The 15,340-nt window shown below is 40.0% G+C and overlaps 1 protein-coding gene across 1 annotated transcript in view; it reads left to right on the top strand.

Moving 5' to 3' along the window:
- The window catches only part of LOC107706463 (calpain-5-like), a 40,300-nt gene extending 28,590 nt beyond the window's left edge, over positions 1 to 11,710 (top strand). Inside the window, exons 7-13 of the mRNA XM_016510176.1 lie at positions 1,367 to 1,444; positions 2,432 to 2,627; positions 2,738 to 2,860; positions 3,006 to 3,202; positions 8,263 to 8,384; positions 10,987 to 11,123; positions 11,297 to 11,710. Coding sequence (XP_016365662.1) covers positions 1,367 to 1,444; positions 2,432 to 2,627; positions 2,738 to 2,860; positions 3,006 to 3,202; positions 8,263 to 8,384; positions 10,987 to 11,123; positions 11,297 to 11,479 — 1,036 coding nt within the window. The 3' untranslated portion in view covers positions 11,480 to 11,710. The remainder of the gene's footprint in view (positions 1 to 1,366; positions 1,445 to 2,431; positions 2,628 to 2,737; positions 2,861 to 3,005; positions 3,203 to 8,262; positions 8,385 to 10,986; positions 11,124 to 11,296) is intronic.
- The last annotated feature ends 3,630 nt before the right edge of the window (positions 11,711 to 15,340 follow it).

Consider the following 15,340-nt stretch of genomic DNA (forward strand, 5'->3'; position numbering starts at 1 on the left):
ACTGAAATAAATGAACTTTTCCACGACATTCTAATTTATTGAGATGCACCTGTATATGCTCTATTCATTCTTTTTTTAGAAACCTCGCACTTTTCTACTCAGTTTTAAACATTGTAAAATTTTAAACAAATTAAGCGTGGTCCACTGCTGCACACGTGCCACAATATCGATACAGGGCCAGCTGTATCGATACTCGTATCGTCAAATCTCTGTGACGATACATCGTCGTATCGATATTTTGAACACAGCACTACTAGTCGGCACAGTTTACACACCTCTTTAAATTTTGAGACTGGTGGAGATGGCAGCATGGAATAAAGCCACATTTTTGGTGTAGGCATAGAAATGCAACTTCATTGACATAGAAACCAATGCAGATATTCCAGAAAATGAAAGAGGGACACACCCATCTGAACCCATCTGGGATCTGAACCGTTGCGATACACAGTGTGGACAGTCAGTCATTTAGAATCCGATACACAATAATCGGATTTGGACTGACAGTGTGAAAGTAAGACCTAGTTGCAAGCCAGACTCAAACCCAAATTTCCAAATGAGCACCAAAATTCAATGTGTTGAAGCACTTGCTATATTACGACGTGGCGTTGTGATCAGACATTTTTGCACATCTTCCCAACACTCAATTCTTTACAATCTCTACAAAAACAGAGTGAAAGCACATACAGAAATGATTTGTCCTTTTGCCTTCTCTAGCGTCCTGCAGTGTAGTGCTATACATCCTCAGAGACTAGAGAAAAACATTTCTCTCCTTCCTCTTGAGATGATTTCAGTATAAATAACACATAGCCGAAGTGTCTATTCTTATCGTTGACTGGTGTGAAATTGAGATATCAAGCCAGGCAGGCTGGTATAAAATAGGAAGCTGCTGTGATTGAAACGCAGAGGTCTGAGGGTGTTAAGAAGACATCCACCTCCTTTCATTTAAATAACTGCTCTTGTTTGATGACACCTACCCTAAATATCCACCACTGCAGGTAGCAACATACTATTAAAATGGGACTGTGTAATTGCAGAGAGGAAAATCTTGAAAATCCATCAGTCTTTGTTCAAGTGCTACAACAGACAGGGTTATATTTGCCTCTGAATAATTTACTGGCCAGCCAGAAGACTCTTATTGAGGTGAAAGCAATCTTTCTTCATATTTCTGCTTGATGAATTATTTATTCTGGGCTTGATTAGAAATACTTGGTTAAGTGCTCTATTTCTTTCACAAAATTCTAGGAAATCTTAGTTGATGGTTATTGGACGCAGGCTGTTGTCAGTGAGTATAGTCGTGTGTGTCGTGTGTGAATGTTTATTTCTCTCAGTCTGGTGTACGATGAGTAATCACTGCTCTGTTTTGTAGCTCAGAAGAGTGGAAGAAAGTGAGCAAGAGTGAGAGAGAGAAACTGGGCGTCACTGTTCAGGATGATGGAGAGTTTTGGTGAGGCTCGCTATACTCTTACCATCTAGATCAGTAGATCATAGTGTCTTAACACAGATGGGTTCCAGAAGTCTGAGACTACTAGTCAAAATGCTTCTGTTTTGCATATACTGTGTGTGTGTGTGTGTGTGTGTGTGTGTGCTTGTGTGTGATATGTATGTATGTATTTGTTTTTTTTTCATTATAATGAAAATAACTAATATATGCAATAACTAATCTTAATTGCTTGAAGTATTGGTTAAAACATAAACAATTTCTACACAATTTATTAATCTAGGTAATTTATCAATATGTTGTTTATTCATTATATTATATTATATTTATTATATTATATGATATTATATATTAAACACTTTGCAGTTAATTTGCAATTTGCATTAATCTAAAACATTAATCCAAAATCATTAACATTAGTTACTCCATTACATATGATGGACTAACAATGAAAACATTTTTTGCATTTATTAATCTAAGTTAATGTTCATTTATTTGTAAATATATGTTCATTTTTACTTTTTTTTTTTTTTACACAGCATTTGTAAATCTACGTTAATGTCAATTAAGAAACGTACTATTGTAAATTAATGTTTGCATATAATACAGTAATGTTAATTAAAACACCTTGTAATGATAGTAATGTATTAGTATATATGGAAATTAAGCTATATTAATACAGTAAATATTGTAAAGAATACTTCACATTGTTAGTTCATGATATATAATGCAATGACTAATGTTAACATATTGAACCGTTCAAAATTTTGTAAAAAGCAGATCAACTGAACATCTTAGTGTTTGTTGTTACCCTGTTTTGCTTCAAAACCTTTATTTCTGTGTTTAAATCAGATTTTATCCCAGATTTAAATCCGATTTTATACTGAAATCCCAGGTTTTATACTATTGTACCCCAATGCATCTGATAAACACCTAAATTCTCCATTTATCATAAACTTCTGTTCCCCAACTGGCTGTAAACTGCTTCACCAGGATGAACTTTGAGGATTTCTGTCACTACTTCACCGACCTGATCCTGTGTCGACTGATAAACACGTCTTACTTGAGCATTCATAAGACCTGGGAGGAGGAGGTGATGAGGGGCTCCTGGATCCACCGAGATGACCCGCTCCGCAACCGCGCCGGAGGCTGCATTAACCATAAAGCCACGTTTCTGCAAAACCCACAGGTCAGTGTACCTGTGTGCATCTGCCTTTTTAAAATGTTGTTCTTGTCCTGGAGGCATTTGATGCTTTGGGTATTCATTGGATTGAGTTTAATGTATGTTTCCGCCCACAGTATGTTTTTGATGTGAGAAAAGTGGAAGATGAGGTGCTGATCTGCCTGCAGCAAAAGGAACGCAGAGCTACTCCAAAGGAGGGCAAAGGCGAGAACCTGGCCATTGGATTTGACATCCATAGGGTACAAAATTACATTCCAACACAATACAAACCTTCACATCTGCCTGCAGATAAAGCCAATGATATAAGAACTAAAAATATAAGTACTGTATGGTATCCTGTCAGTCGATGTTCCTGTCTTGATCAAGCAACTTTTCTACCACCAGGTGGAGTTGAATAGGAAATACAGAATGCACTCGGCTCAGCAGAAGGTCGCAGGGTCAATCTACATCAACTCTCGCTGCATCTTTCTGAGGAAAGAGCTAAAGGAGGGACGTTACGTCATCATCCCCACAACCTTTGACCCAGGTCAACATGGAGAGTTCCTGCTCAGAGTCTTCACTGATGTGCCTTCAGACTGCAAGTAAAGTAGCTTCCAAAAAAAGTATAGACCACACTTGTTGCTTATTAGCATGCATATTACTAGCATATTGGCTGATTATTCATGCACATATTAATGCTTTATTCTGCATGACTATATTCTAGATCCCATAACCCTACCCCATACCTAAACATAATGTCTTGGTTACGTATGGTAACCCACGTTCCCTGATGGAGGGAATGGAGACGTTGTGTCGAGTGTACGACACTAGGGGTCGCTCTTGGGAGCCCAAACACCTCTGACATCTTTGAGAAAATGTCAAGGAAATTGCGTCTCAACCCACTCAGAGGCAATTCGGAGTTGTGGCATGAAGGACACAACGTCTCTGTTCCCTCCATCATCCTCACTCCCAGTGAGCAAGGTAGGCCTCTGGCCTGATAGGCCGTTAGGATTACATCCACAATCCAGTAGGAGATCCTTTGTCTGGAGACAGCATTCCCCTTCTGCTGTCCTCCAAAGCAAATAAAGAGCTGTTCAGAACGTCTGAAACTCTGAGTGCGATCTAGGTATGTTTGTAGGGCTCGCATTGGGCACAACAGAGACAGGTCAAGCTCCCCTTCTTGGAAGGGGATAGCTTGCAATGTTACCACCTGGTCCCTGAAAGGAGTGGTGAGAACCTTAGGCACATATCCAGGCCGAGGTCTCAGGACAACGTGAGAGTCTGCCGGCCCGAACTCCAGGCATGATTCGTTAACGGAGAGGGCTTGAAGATCCCCCACCCTCTTGACAGAAGTGAGTGCAGTCAGGAGGGCTGTCTTCATAGAGAGGGCACTGAACTCAACTGACTGAAGAAGCTCAAACGGATCTCTCTGTAAAGCCTGCAAGACCACAGTGAGATCCCAAGAGGGAATCAGACGTGGCCTCCGGGCGTCTCTGAGGAACCTAATAACCAGATCGTGCTTCCCCACCGATCTGCCTCCCACGGTGTCGTGATTAGCCGCAATCGCGACCACGTACACCTTAAGTGTAGAAGCAGACAGGTGCCTGTCCAGGCCTCCTTGGAGGAAGGAGAGCACAGATCCGATGCCACATCTCCGAAGGTCCTTCCCCTGGGAAGAACACCAATTCACGAAAAGGCATTCACCACTGCTGGTGAAAGGTCTCTGGGTTCTTCCTGGTCGTATCCAGGGACCAAAAATGAAGGTTCCAGAGATCCGGGCGCGGATGCCAAATTGTGCCCTTCCCCTGAGAAAGGAGGTCCTTCCTCAGGGGAATTCGCCAGGGAGGAACTGATGCCATGAGCATGAGCTCCGAGAACCAGGTCCTGTTGGGCCAATAAGGGGCCACAAGCAGGAGCTGTTCTCCATCTTCCCTGACTTTGCACAGTGTCTGTGCAATGAGGCTCACTGGGGGAAATGCATACTTGAGTAGGCCCCTGGGCCAGCTGTGAGCCAGTGCATCTGTGTCGAGGGGAGCCTCGGTCAGGGAGTACCACAACTGGCAATGGATCGATTCCTACGAAGCAAACAGGTCCACCTGTGCCTGGCCGAACTGACTCCAAATCAGCTGAACCATTTGGGGGTGAAGCCTCCACTCGCCCCTGAGCGAGACCTGTCGCGAGAGGAGATCCGCTACACAATTGAGGTCGCCCGGGATATGAGTGACATGCAGAGACCTGAGTCTGTGCTGGCTCCAAAGTAAGAGATGGGATGAGTTGTGACATGCGATGGGAGCGAACACCACCCTGGTGGTTGATGTATGAAACCGTCGCTGTGTTGTCCATCCAGACCAACACGTGCTTGCCTTGGATCAAGGGTCGAAACCTCCTCAAGGTCCATATACCCCAGGAGCCTCTGAAAGTTTTTGAGAGGGACCGCTGTTCTCTGCTTGAGAGCCTTCAAGCATTTCAGCACCGACTGAGCACGATCCTGAGAGAGGTGTGCAGTCATCGTAACCGAGTCCAATTCTATACAGAGAAAAGAGATACTCTGCACAGGGGAGAGTTTGCTCTTTTCCCAGTTGACCCAAAGTCCCAATCGGGCTAGGTGGTCGAGGACCATGTCCCTGTGTGCGCAAACCAATTCTCGCAAGTGAGCTAGGATCAGCCAGTCATCGAGGTAATTTAGAATGCGAATGCCCACTTCCCTGAGAGGAGCAAGGGCAGCCTCTGCGATCTTCGTAAAGACCCGAGGAGGCAGGGACAGCCCGAAGGGAAGAACTTTGTACTGATATGCCCGTCCTTCGAAGGAAAACCGAAGAAACGGCCTGTGCCTTGGTAGGATTGAGACATGAAAGTATGCATCCTTCAGGTCTATTGCCACAAACCAATCCTGATCTCTGAAACATGTTAATATGTGCTTGAGTGTTAACATTCTGAACGGAAGCTTGTGAAGGGCCCGGTTCAGAGTCCTCAAATCCAGGATTGGTCTGAGCCCCCCGCCCTTCTTGGGTACAATGAAGTACGGGCTGTAAAATCCCTTCTTCATTTCGGCCAGGGGGACAGGCTCGACTGCACCCTTCTCGAGAAGGGTTGCAACTTCCGCCCGAAGAACAGCCACATTCTCACCTCGTACTGAGGTAAACAGAATGCCCCTGAACTTGGGCGGGCGCCTGGCGAACTGAATCGCATAGCCGAGCCAAATGGTTCTGAGGAGCCATCGGGAGGGATTGGAGAGGCTTAACCAAGCATCCAGATACCCTGCCAACAGTCTCAAAGGAACCATGTTTGTCATACCTCGGGCAGGGTTCCTGTGGCTGAGCGGAGTGGAAGGCGCTGTGGTAGGAGGTTAAACGTCCTGTAAAACACACCACGCCTTGTCCGCAGGGTCTGTCACATGTGCCACCGACAGATGAGGGAACATGAGTTCGCCAGCATGCGTCGTGTTGGCTGAGTGATAGACCCTTTGCATCTGAATGTGAGGAGGTCTGTTTCCAAACAGGTTCTAATGCATGGTTTCAGCGTCCGGCCGTCGCAAATGGGAGGGCCAAAAACGCTGTGTGTGTGACCCAGAGAAGAAGGAAATTGCTCTTTTATTGACCAGGTGGTGGCTGTCTGCCAGGTGGCAGACAGCTGTGGTGGAGCCGAATCAACCTCCCATCCCCCCATCAGAATTGGATTCAGGCTGGCCAGATGGTCCCTCCTCCCTGGGTCACCTGTCTCAGGAACGCTTTGAAGCCTTGCAAGGGTTCCTGGTCCCCTGATGACGAGCCTTCCTGCGAGTGGTGGGCCGTTGGTCAGGCTTGACTGAAGGCCCAGGCTGTTGCGAGGCCTCAGCAGTCCTTGCAGGGGGCCGTCCCCGGCGACGTGCAGATGGGGGCTGCTGACTCGAGGGTGCAAGAGTAGGACCTGACCCACGCCGAGGCAGGAAGTGTTTGATGGCCTCCATCTGCTTCTTCACCGTGGAGAACTGCTAGGTAAATTCTTCCACAGTGTCGCCAAAGAGACCAACCTGTGAAATGGGGGAATCAAGAAAGCGTACTTTCTCTGCTTTCCGCATCTCAGCCAGGTTGAGCCACAGGTGGCGTTCTTGGACCAACGCAATCGCTCTCTCCACCTGGGCAAGGGAAAAACGAGAAGCTTGTGGGGATTGCCGCGGTGCATATCGCTGTGGCCTCATACCCGGAGGTAGAAGGACCATAGCGGTAAGTCCTTCTCGTGAAGAACCCGAGCCACGAGCACAACGTGCCGTTGGGAAGTTCCTTGCAAGCAAGGCACGAACCATCCACAAGTGCTGCCTCAGCATGAGCACGGCCCAAACACTGAATATAACACTCGTGCCGGTCGTCTTTCGAGATGTGCCAACCACAACCAGAAACACACGGACGGAAAGGCATGATGAAACGCACAATTCCACCTGTGTAGCTCTTTCAGAGAAATTGTACTCTTTTAGAGGAAATTTGCTCTTCTAGAGATCGCCGTTGAAGCACCCAGGGGTACTCTCACAACACTTATCTGTGTATAAGTAGGGAGAGACCTCTGACCGTGCCTTAGATCCAACGACAAGGAATCGAGAGGTGAATGATCGCAACTTCTCCGTGAGAGACGCTGCATTCGGCTCTGAAAAACAGAACGAGTGAGCAGATGCCACACTGGCCTATTTATACCCGGATGTCCGGGGCATGGCCAGCTATGCAAATTCTGCACACCCAATTTCATTGGCCTTTTCTCAAAGATGTCAGAGGTGTTTGGGCTCCCAAGAGCGACCCCTAGTGTCGTACACTCGACACAAGGTCGGAGTGAACAACAGAAAGGGAACTACTACAACAACTACCTTACGTACTATCAAAAAGCAGCAAATTAGGAGTTTATTGATGGAAAAATGTCCTTGTTAATAGTGAATATAATCTAAAGTGTTACCTTGTATACTATTATAGTATTTATTAATAATTTGAATTAGCTTTTATTTTTGTTCAATTTTGATTTTAGTTCAAGTAATTTAGTTATTTGGACATTTTTATTTATTTTTATTATTTTTTTCCATGTAGCTTCATATTCATTTCAGATCAAGTTTTAATTTTTTTAAGTTTAAGCTTTTACATTTTTCTTCTAAAATTGATATTTTATTTAATATTTGACTGTAATGTAATGGCTGAAAATTCATATTTGCCATGACAGGAATAAATTAAACTTTTAAATATAATCAAATAGAAACATGTTATTTTAAATCACAATATTTCACAAGATTACTATTTTTATTGTATTTTTTTATCAAATAAATACATCCTTGGTGAGCATAGGAGACTTCTTTCAAAAACATAGGAAAATCTGAACAACCCCAGACTTTTAAACAATAATGCCTTCTTATAGTCTTTTTAAGAATAATATTCTTAATATGCCATGCAATTTTGCTTCTCAAATAAAAAAATGTTTTATACTAGATAAAAAAGATTTCTGATTAAGAACATATTATTTGCAGTGTGTTTGTTGTCAAGTCAACATAAGTTTAAGTTTTTAAGTTTTTCATGTAATGTTACTATTTTATTTGTATATTTTAGCTTTATTTTGGTTCAAAATCAACCAAATTGATTTTTAGTCGTTTTAGATTTAAATTTTGTTAACATTAACAACCTTGCTGATATTGTTCCTGCGTGTGTTTCCTTAGAGAATTAACTCTGGACGAGCCTCCACAGACATGCTGGACTGGGATGTGCGGTTACCCTCAGCTGGTCACCCAGGTGCATGTGTTAAGTGCCGAAGGCCTGCAGGGCCAAGATGCCAATGGAGGTATGTCTAGTATTTCTATATATAACAGATATATTGCAGTGTGTTTAGAGGGACAAAATCCAATAGCTGAAGATCAGCACTTTTTATTTACCTTGATAAAAGTTTCATTTATGATTTATCCTTTTAAAAAATATTCTTTCTTCTGGATGTGATTATACTAATAACAATGTGCAGTTGATTTCTCCCCGTAGACCCAGAAATCAGTGCTCTATATTTGCAGTCATGTACATTTTTTAAAGATAGTTCACCCAAAAATGCAGGTTTTTTTGTCATCATTCGGTGCAGTAAATGACTTTTGGGTGAATTATTCCTTTAAGCCATTATAGATTCAGACACTTATGCTGCTTAATAAGTCTAGAGTTTTTACATACAGAAATCTCTTTTGACCGCACACAGAGCTACAGTGCTTGATCTCCCACAAGACACGCTCTGACTTCTGCACTGGAGGTACTGACTTTTAGCTGCTGCTTAGCATCTAAATGTATCTCCCTCCCCTTATAGAAATGTGAGCATGTGATAAGATTAATCTGAATTCTGAAATGTGTCCAAATCTGCCACACTGTATCTTGTTTATTTGTTTTTTTTTAAATACATGTTTTTGGTGTGACTAGCATTACTTAGTGCTCCAGTGTCTTTAATTCTCTAGTGTCAGTTTGTGTCCTTTGTTACACCTCAGTACTCTGGTTTTAGATTTGCATTCATGTACTTAGTGGCACTTTCTTACCAAAGTGAATTATGATAAAGTGTACAAATCACAAATAACAAAACATGCAAAGATAGTCTACCAAGATAAAATCCACAACAATTCCAAAGATATGACAGTGAGTCTCTAATGACATGTTAAGTGAAAGAATAAATGAATGCAGGGAGTTTTATGGAGGTTAGTTGTTTTTTTGTTTTGTTTTGTTTTTTTGATGATGATGATGAATGAAAGGTGTTGGTTTGAAATCAGAGTTTAGTTTGTTTGGTTGTTCAAAGAAAACTGGTGTTTTCTCCACCCGAGTTGTTGCTTAGCCTCAGTGGTAAACAGGTGCTATTCACAGTGGTGATGTAAACACAGTAATGATGGGAGAACTGGGTGAAACTGAACTCAGGTTCAGTGCAAGCTATTTTTTATTTCCACTTTGACTATTTCAGTGCATTTGCATTGTATTTGTTTCTTTATGGTGCACTACAAAAAGCATTTTTGTCATTAATCATCTGTCGAACAAGACATTTATTCTAGAATTGTTTTCAGTGAATATATATCAAATATAAATATATATACACTACTGTTCAAAAGTTTGGGGTCAAAAGACTTTTTTATTCAGCGAGGGTGCATTATTGATTAAAAGTGGCGGTAATTATATTTATAATGTTACAAAAGATTTCATTTAACTGCTGTTTTTTTTACTTTCAATTCATCAAATAATTCTGAAAAATGTATCTCAGTTTCCACAAAAATATTAAGCATCACAACTGCTTTCAACATTGATAATTAAAAAAAAAAAAGTTTCTCGAGCACCAAATCAGCCTATTAGAATACTTTCTGAAGGATCATGTAGGGATGTAACGGTATGAAAATTTCTTATCACGATTATAGTGACTAAAATTATCACGGTTATCAGTATTATCACGCTATTGTTAAAATGTGCTGGATATGTTAAAAAAGTACCGACACATAAATCACTTCACCAAGTTTTATATTTAAAAATCAACAAACAACAAATAAAATGATTTTTGTTTGCATAATCACTAAAACAATAACATTACCAATGATGTTCGGATTTTAAATGACAACTTGACTGACAACAGTTTAATAGCATGTTGAAATATCTAATGTAAATGTTCAAATAAAGCTTTGAAAAAGTTTAATAAAAAGATAAACCTCACATTTCAGCCTTTAAATAAAGAATAAAGATATGTCGAAATTATAATTAATTAATAAATGATTATATGTATTTTATCTGATCCATAAATAATTCTACAACTGAATTAGAGCTGTTTCCCGTGAACTCCGTGGACAGAGCAGTATTGCGATTAAGATAACTTCCTTTAGGTAATACATGGAGCGAAGATGAAAACAAAATGCCATCGAATCGTTTCTAAAGACAGTCAGAACCTTCAGAGGTGCATTCATATAATTAATTAATTCATATATTCATTTGTATAATTCCCTTAGCACTCTTTTAAATCCTCCCAGCTTTTCCGCCCTGATCATGATTTATCGTCAAACCGGTAATCGTTACATCCCTAGGATCATGTGACACTGAAGACTGGAGTAATGCCTGCCTGCTGAAAATTCAGCTTTGCCATAACAGAAATAAATTACATTTTAAAATATATTCAAATAGAAAAATTGTAATAATATTTAACAATATTACTGTTTTACAGTGTTTTTGATCAAATAAATGCAGCCTTGGTGAGCATAAGAATAAAGAATAACACTCTTACGTCAAATAGAAATATCTTGTTAAAAGTTGTTTAATTTTTTTTTTTACTAGATAGCAAAATTACTGATTACGAAAATATTTTTGCAGTGTGTCATTGGTAGAGATAGCATATCCATGCTTTGAACGCTATCATATAAAGTGTGTTGCTGTCTCATGTCTTTTTTCTTTAGCCTCTGACCCATATGTGATCATCACCTGTGAGGGGGAGAAGGTTCGCTCCCCCGTGCACAAAGACACACGCTGCCCCAGTTTTGACGTTAAAGGAATATTCTACCGCAGAAAGCCAAAGGAAGGCATTCACATCGAGGTGAGTTGGAAGTATGTAATTACATCTCTTCCTCCTTCAGTCCTTTCCACAAACTGCTACAGATCTCCTTCCCTGTACTGGTATGTACACTGATCTGTTCCTCTCACCTTATTTCTGTTTTTCTTCTCTATTTCTCCTGCTTAACCCTTCTGACTGCTCCATGACGAACTCAGATCTACAATAAGAATGTGATTGTTGACACCTTCCTGGGTCAGGTGACCCTCTTTAGTGACCCTAACGACCGCCAAGAGCAGCACACGGTCTACCTTAAAGACAAGGGTGGTCGTCAAGACAACAACCTTCCAGGCACACTGACTGTGCGCCTGATCACCTGCACCACTTTAACCAACATCTGATCATGCATCCCGCCACTTCACTCTCTCTGCTTGTGTTCCTTGTTCACCCACAATGCCTTTAGCCCTCATAATTTTCTACTGATTTTTTTTTCAATGAACGGTTAGTTGATCCTAAAAAAAAGAAAAAACGTGTAATTCTGTCACTATATCATGTCACTTCAAACCTTTTGCTGTTATTTTTTCAGTGGAGCAAAGAGGCAGAACTTTAATGAATCTTGACCACATCCATAAAGCCCTTAAAGGTATATTTCACCCAAAAATGAACATTCTGTCATCATTTACTAAGGCTAATGATACATGGGGCAACTTTTTGATCAATTTTGCCAGGCAACTTTTTTTGAGCAATGTTACTTGAGAATGGGTAACACATTTTTATCTGGATATCTTAGATTGGTCGTGGGCCCTGTGTCTCACCTGGTTGCTCATTGACGGCAACATTGCTCAAAAAGTTGCCCTGTGTATCATCAGCCTAATTTTCAAGTTGTTCCAAACCCGTATGAGGTACTTTTCTTCTGTTAAACACAAAAGAAGATATTTTGAAGAATGTTCACAACCAAACAGTTGACGGTAGCCATTGACTTCCATAGTATATTTTCCATGGTATGGAAGTCAGTAGCTACCGTCGACTGTTTGGTTAACAACATTCTTCAAAATATCTTCTTTTGTGTTCAACAGAAGAAAGTAGTTTGTACAGGTTTGGAACAACTTGAGGGTGACTAAATGATGACAGAATTTTCAGTTATCGGTGAACTATCCCTTTAAAAGCATAATTAAAATAGTCCATATGGTATTTTTCTAATCTTTTGAAGCCATGTGAGGCATAGACCTTAGTCAGAGTAGCACTACATTTAATCTTTGACAGGAATGAAAGCAAGGTTGTGAGGGATAGAGGTACAGTGCGTTCAATGGATTGTACTGTTGTTTAACATCATACCGATTGTTCAACTGACAAAACGTCTTTCTGAAAAGCTTTCAGTAGACAAAAACTCTATAAAACTGTTTTAAAGTTGTGAGTTGTGAAAATGATTATGAAAATGTATACATGCCATTGTAAAGACTACTGTATATACCTCACAGCCTCGTTTTCATCCATGTTAAATTCAATATGGTCTAGTCTGACTAATGTCTATAGACTGAAATGTAAGTCATTATTCAGTGATAATCTTCCGCTCCAGTGAGCTTTTATCTTGAGAACTCCTGTGACTGGATTGAATCAGCGAGTTGAACTTGTTCATTTTGATACATGAACGAATCGAATCGTTCATCTTTTGAACCTGTTCTTTTAATTGAACCGTTTGATCTGATTCACAAATCAGTTCTTGAGTTCTAACTGAATGACTACTGATCCATGATTCATTCATTCACTTTCCCATGGTTCTCGATTTAACGGTTCACTGGAGTGGAAGATTATAGGTGAATAATGAAATTATTTCAGTTTTGCTCGATATGGCTATCGTTTCAATTCAGAAGATTTCAAATAAGTTATATGGACCACTTTTATGAGGTTTGGAGCTTGACAGACTGTTGTATGAAAAAATAGCTGCATTAAGATTCCAAAATTATTCTTTCATATTCCACGGCAAGTGTGCAACATGACGATAAGTAAATAATGACAAATGTTTAATTTCTGGATAAACTATTATTTTAATTCCACCCAATTGTGATCTGATATTGTAATAAAGGGCTATGCATTGTGTTTGCATGAGCAGCTGAAGTGGTCTAAGGTAGAAGTAGGTCCTTTAGGAGTCCTAGTCACATGATCGGCCACGTCTCGTATGCCAGAACACTGAATTCAGCCCAGTCCTGGGAAATGATTCAAATTAGATTTTTCCCTTGTCTCTCTTTCTATCCCTTCTCTCCTCCACACATTCAGTCATCACATATTCAGTCAGTGTCAACACGTGTGCCCGTTCACACAGATGCACAGTGACATGGAGGTCCACCTGATTACAGAGACCTTGAGTTTAGCAAGACCTGATCAGCTCTCATTTAGCTGAAAGATTTCAGTGACCGGTGGGCCGCAGCAGGCACCTCTTTGGATTCTCCGGGTCATGTCGCTTAGCAACAGGAGTCTGGAATAGAGCCTGCTAGAGCGTGAAGACTCCAGTGGACCCACAATACCAAAAGCCCACCCGGACTATCTGCCATGCCATTCTTTGCCTGAATACATGGATGGGCATTATAAAAATGCCAGGAAGTTTGATAAGCATTTTACCTTTGTGTGTGTGTGTGTGTGTGTGTGTGTGTCTGTGTTTGGGTGACCAGATAGTCCTGATTCGATGAGTCCTACATCTCGACAAAGTTATATTTAAGATGACATTTTTTCCTAATAATTAGTATTAGCTTTAGTTAAACATCTGTTTCTATCATTAGAAACAAGCAGCACTATATTGGTTTTAGTAATATTTTCAAGTAGCATTTAGCCTTGATTTCATTTTAATTTCAGTTTAAGTAATTTTGTTATTTGCTTTTTCATTTTTTTTTTATTATTTGAATATATTTCTGTTTATTTGTGTTCTAGTTTTAATGTTTTTAGTTCTTAAATTTTTACATGTTTTATTTCAATTAATAACAAGGCAACATTTCTCATTTTCTCTCAAATTCTTTAGTTTTTCTTCTCATATTTTTAAATTTTAAACTTTCAAACCAAAAAAGATATTTAAAAGTTTTAACAATAGCAATTACAACCCTGCTTCAACCCACTAATAGAAGTTGTTCCATTGTCCTCACAATATTGAGAAGTTTTGTGCAAATAATTGTACAAATAACAAAACATTTATTTACAAATTGGAAGTATAGGAAGTATATTTATTGGCTGCCATTTTTACAAGTCATCGTAAAACATTAAATGGAGAAATCTTAAGCTAATTAAGCTAAATTTTATTTACACCATGAGAGTTAACATTTAAGTTTGACTCATTGTAGTGTGACCAAAAGATCAAATATATCCAAACCTTTTTATATAACCGTGTTTATTAAATTTACATCTGTTTTTAGACCCTTTTGAGTTAAAACAAGTATCAAATCAGACCAAAATGTGCTTATACTGTATTCACGAGCATGTATCCCTATATTGTTATTGTAGTTGTCTGGTCACCCTAGTGTGTACGAGTGTGTGTGATCCACACTCAAAGTAACCTAAGGACCATTAAAGGTTATGCATGTTTAAATAAAAGGGGAAACTCTTTCAGTGCTAGCGGTGCTCAAAGGATGAAGAGCAGGCCTTTGGACCCACAAATATCTCTGGGTTTACTTCACTCTTGCTCTGAGGATCGCGAGACTGTAAAACAAGGATTTGTCTGTGTCTTAATGACTTTCTAGTCAGACTCCTGCCAAACAGCATGTGCCATTGTTTGAGATGCGCAACAACTGCTGCACGATTGCATCAACAGATATTCTGTACTTAAGAGAAGATCCCTCGTTTTTTTTTTTTTTTATCTCTCAACTTCTCTTGACGATGAAGAACTACACTTTAACTACAGACACATGGTGACTATCTTCACCAGCTTTGTGTCCTTTCCAATGGCTAGTTGTGCTGTTCCACCAGAGACTGCTACAGAACTCTTTGTGCACTACAATGTCTTTGTTTATGCTTTCAGTCACTATAAGTGAGTTTTGGAAAACAGAAATAAGTCCACATCCATCATTTATCATGGTTGGATATGTTTTAGCATCCTCTCGTGTCTTTTTATTTGAATGTCAGCTACACTGCTATGATTTCTGCAGTGTGTTGAGCTGGAAATTTGAGGATTTATTCCTTCACAAGTCATGTTTGCTAATTTCAGTTCATATTCATTTATTTTAAATTGCCTCTGAAGTATTATTTTTGTTACCTTGTGTAAAGTTTCTTTAATAATCTGT

This window comes from Sinocyclocheilus rhinocerous, unplaced genomic scaffold, assembly GCF_001515625.1.
Source record: "Sinocyclocheilus rhinocerous isolate Xijiao unplaced genomic scaffold, SAMN03320098_v1.1 scaffold1405, whole genome shotgun sequence".
NCBI classification, from domain to species: Eukaryota; Metazoa; Chordata; class Actinopteri; order Cypriniformes; family Cyprinidae; genus Sinocyclocheilus; species Sinocyclocheilus rhinocerous.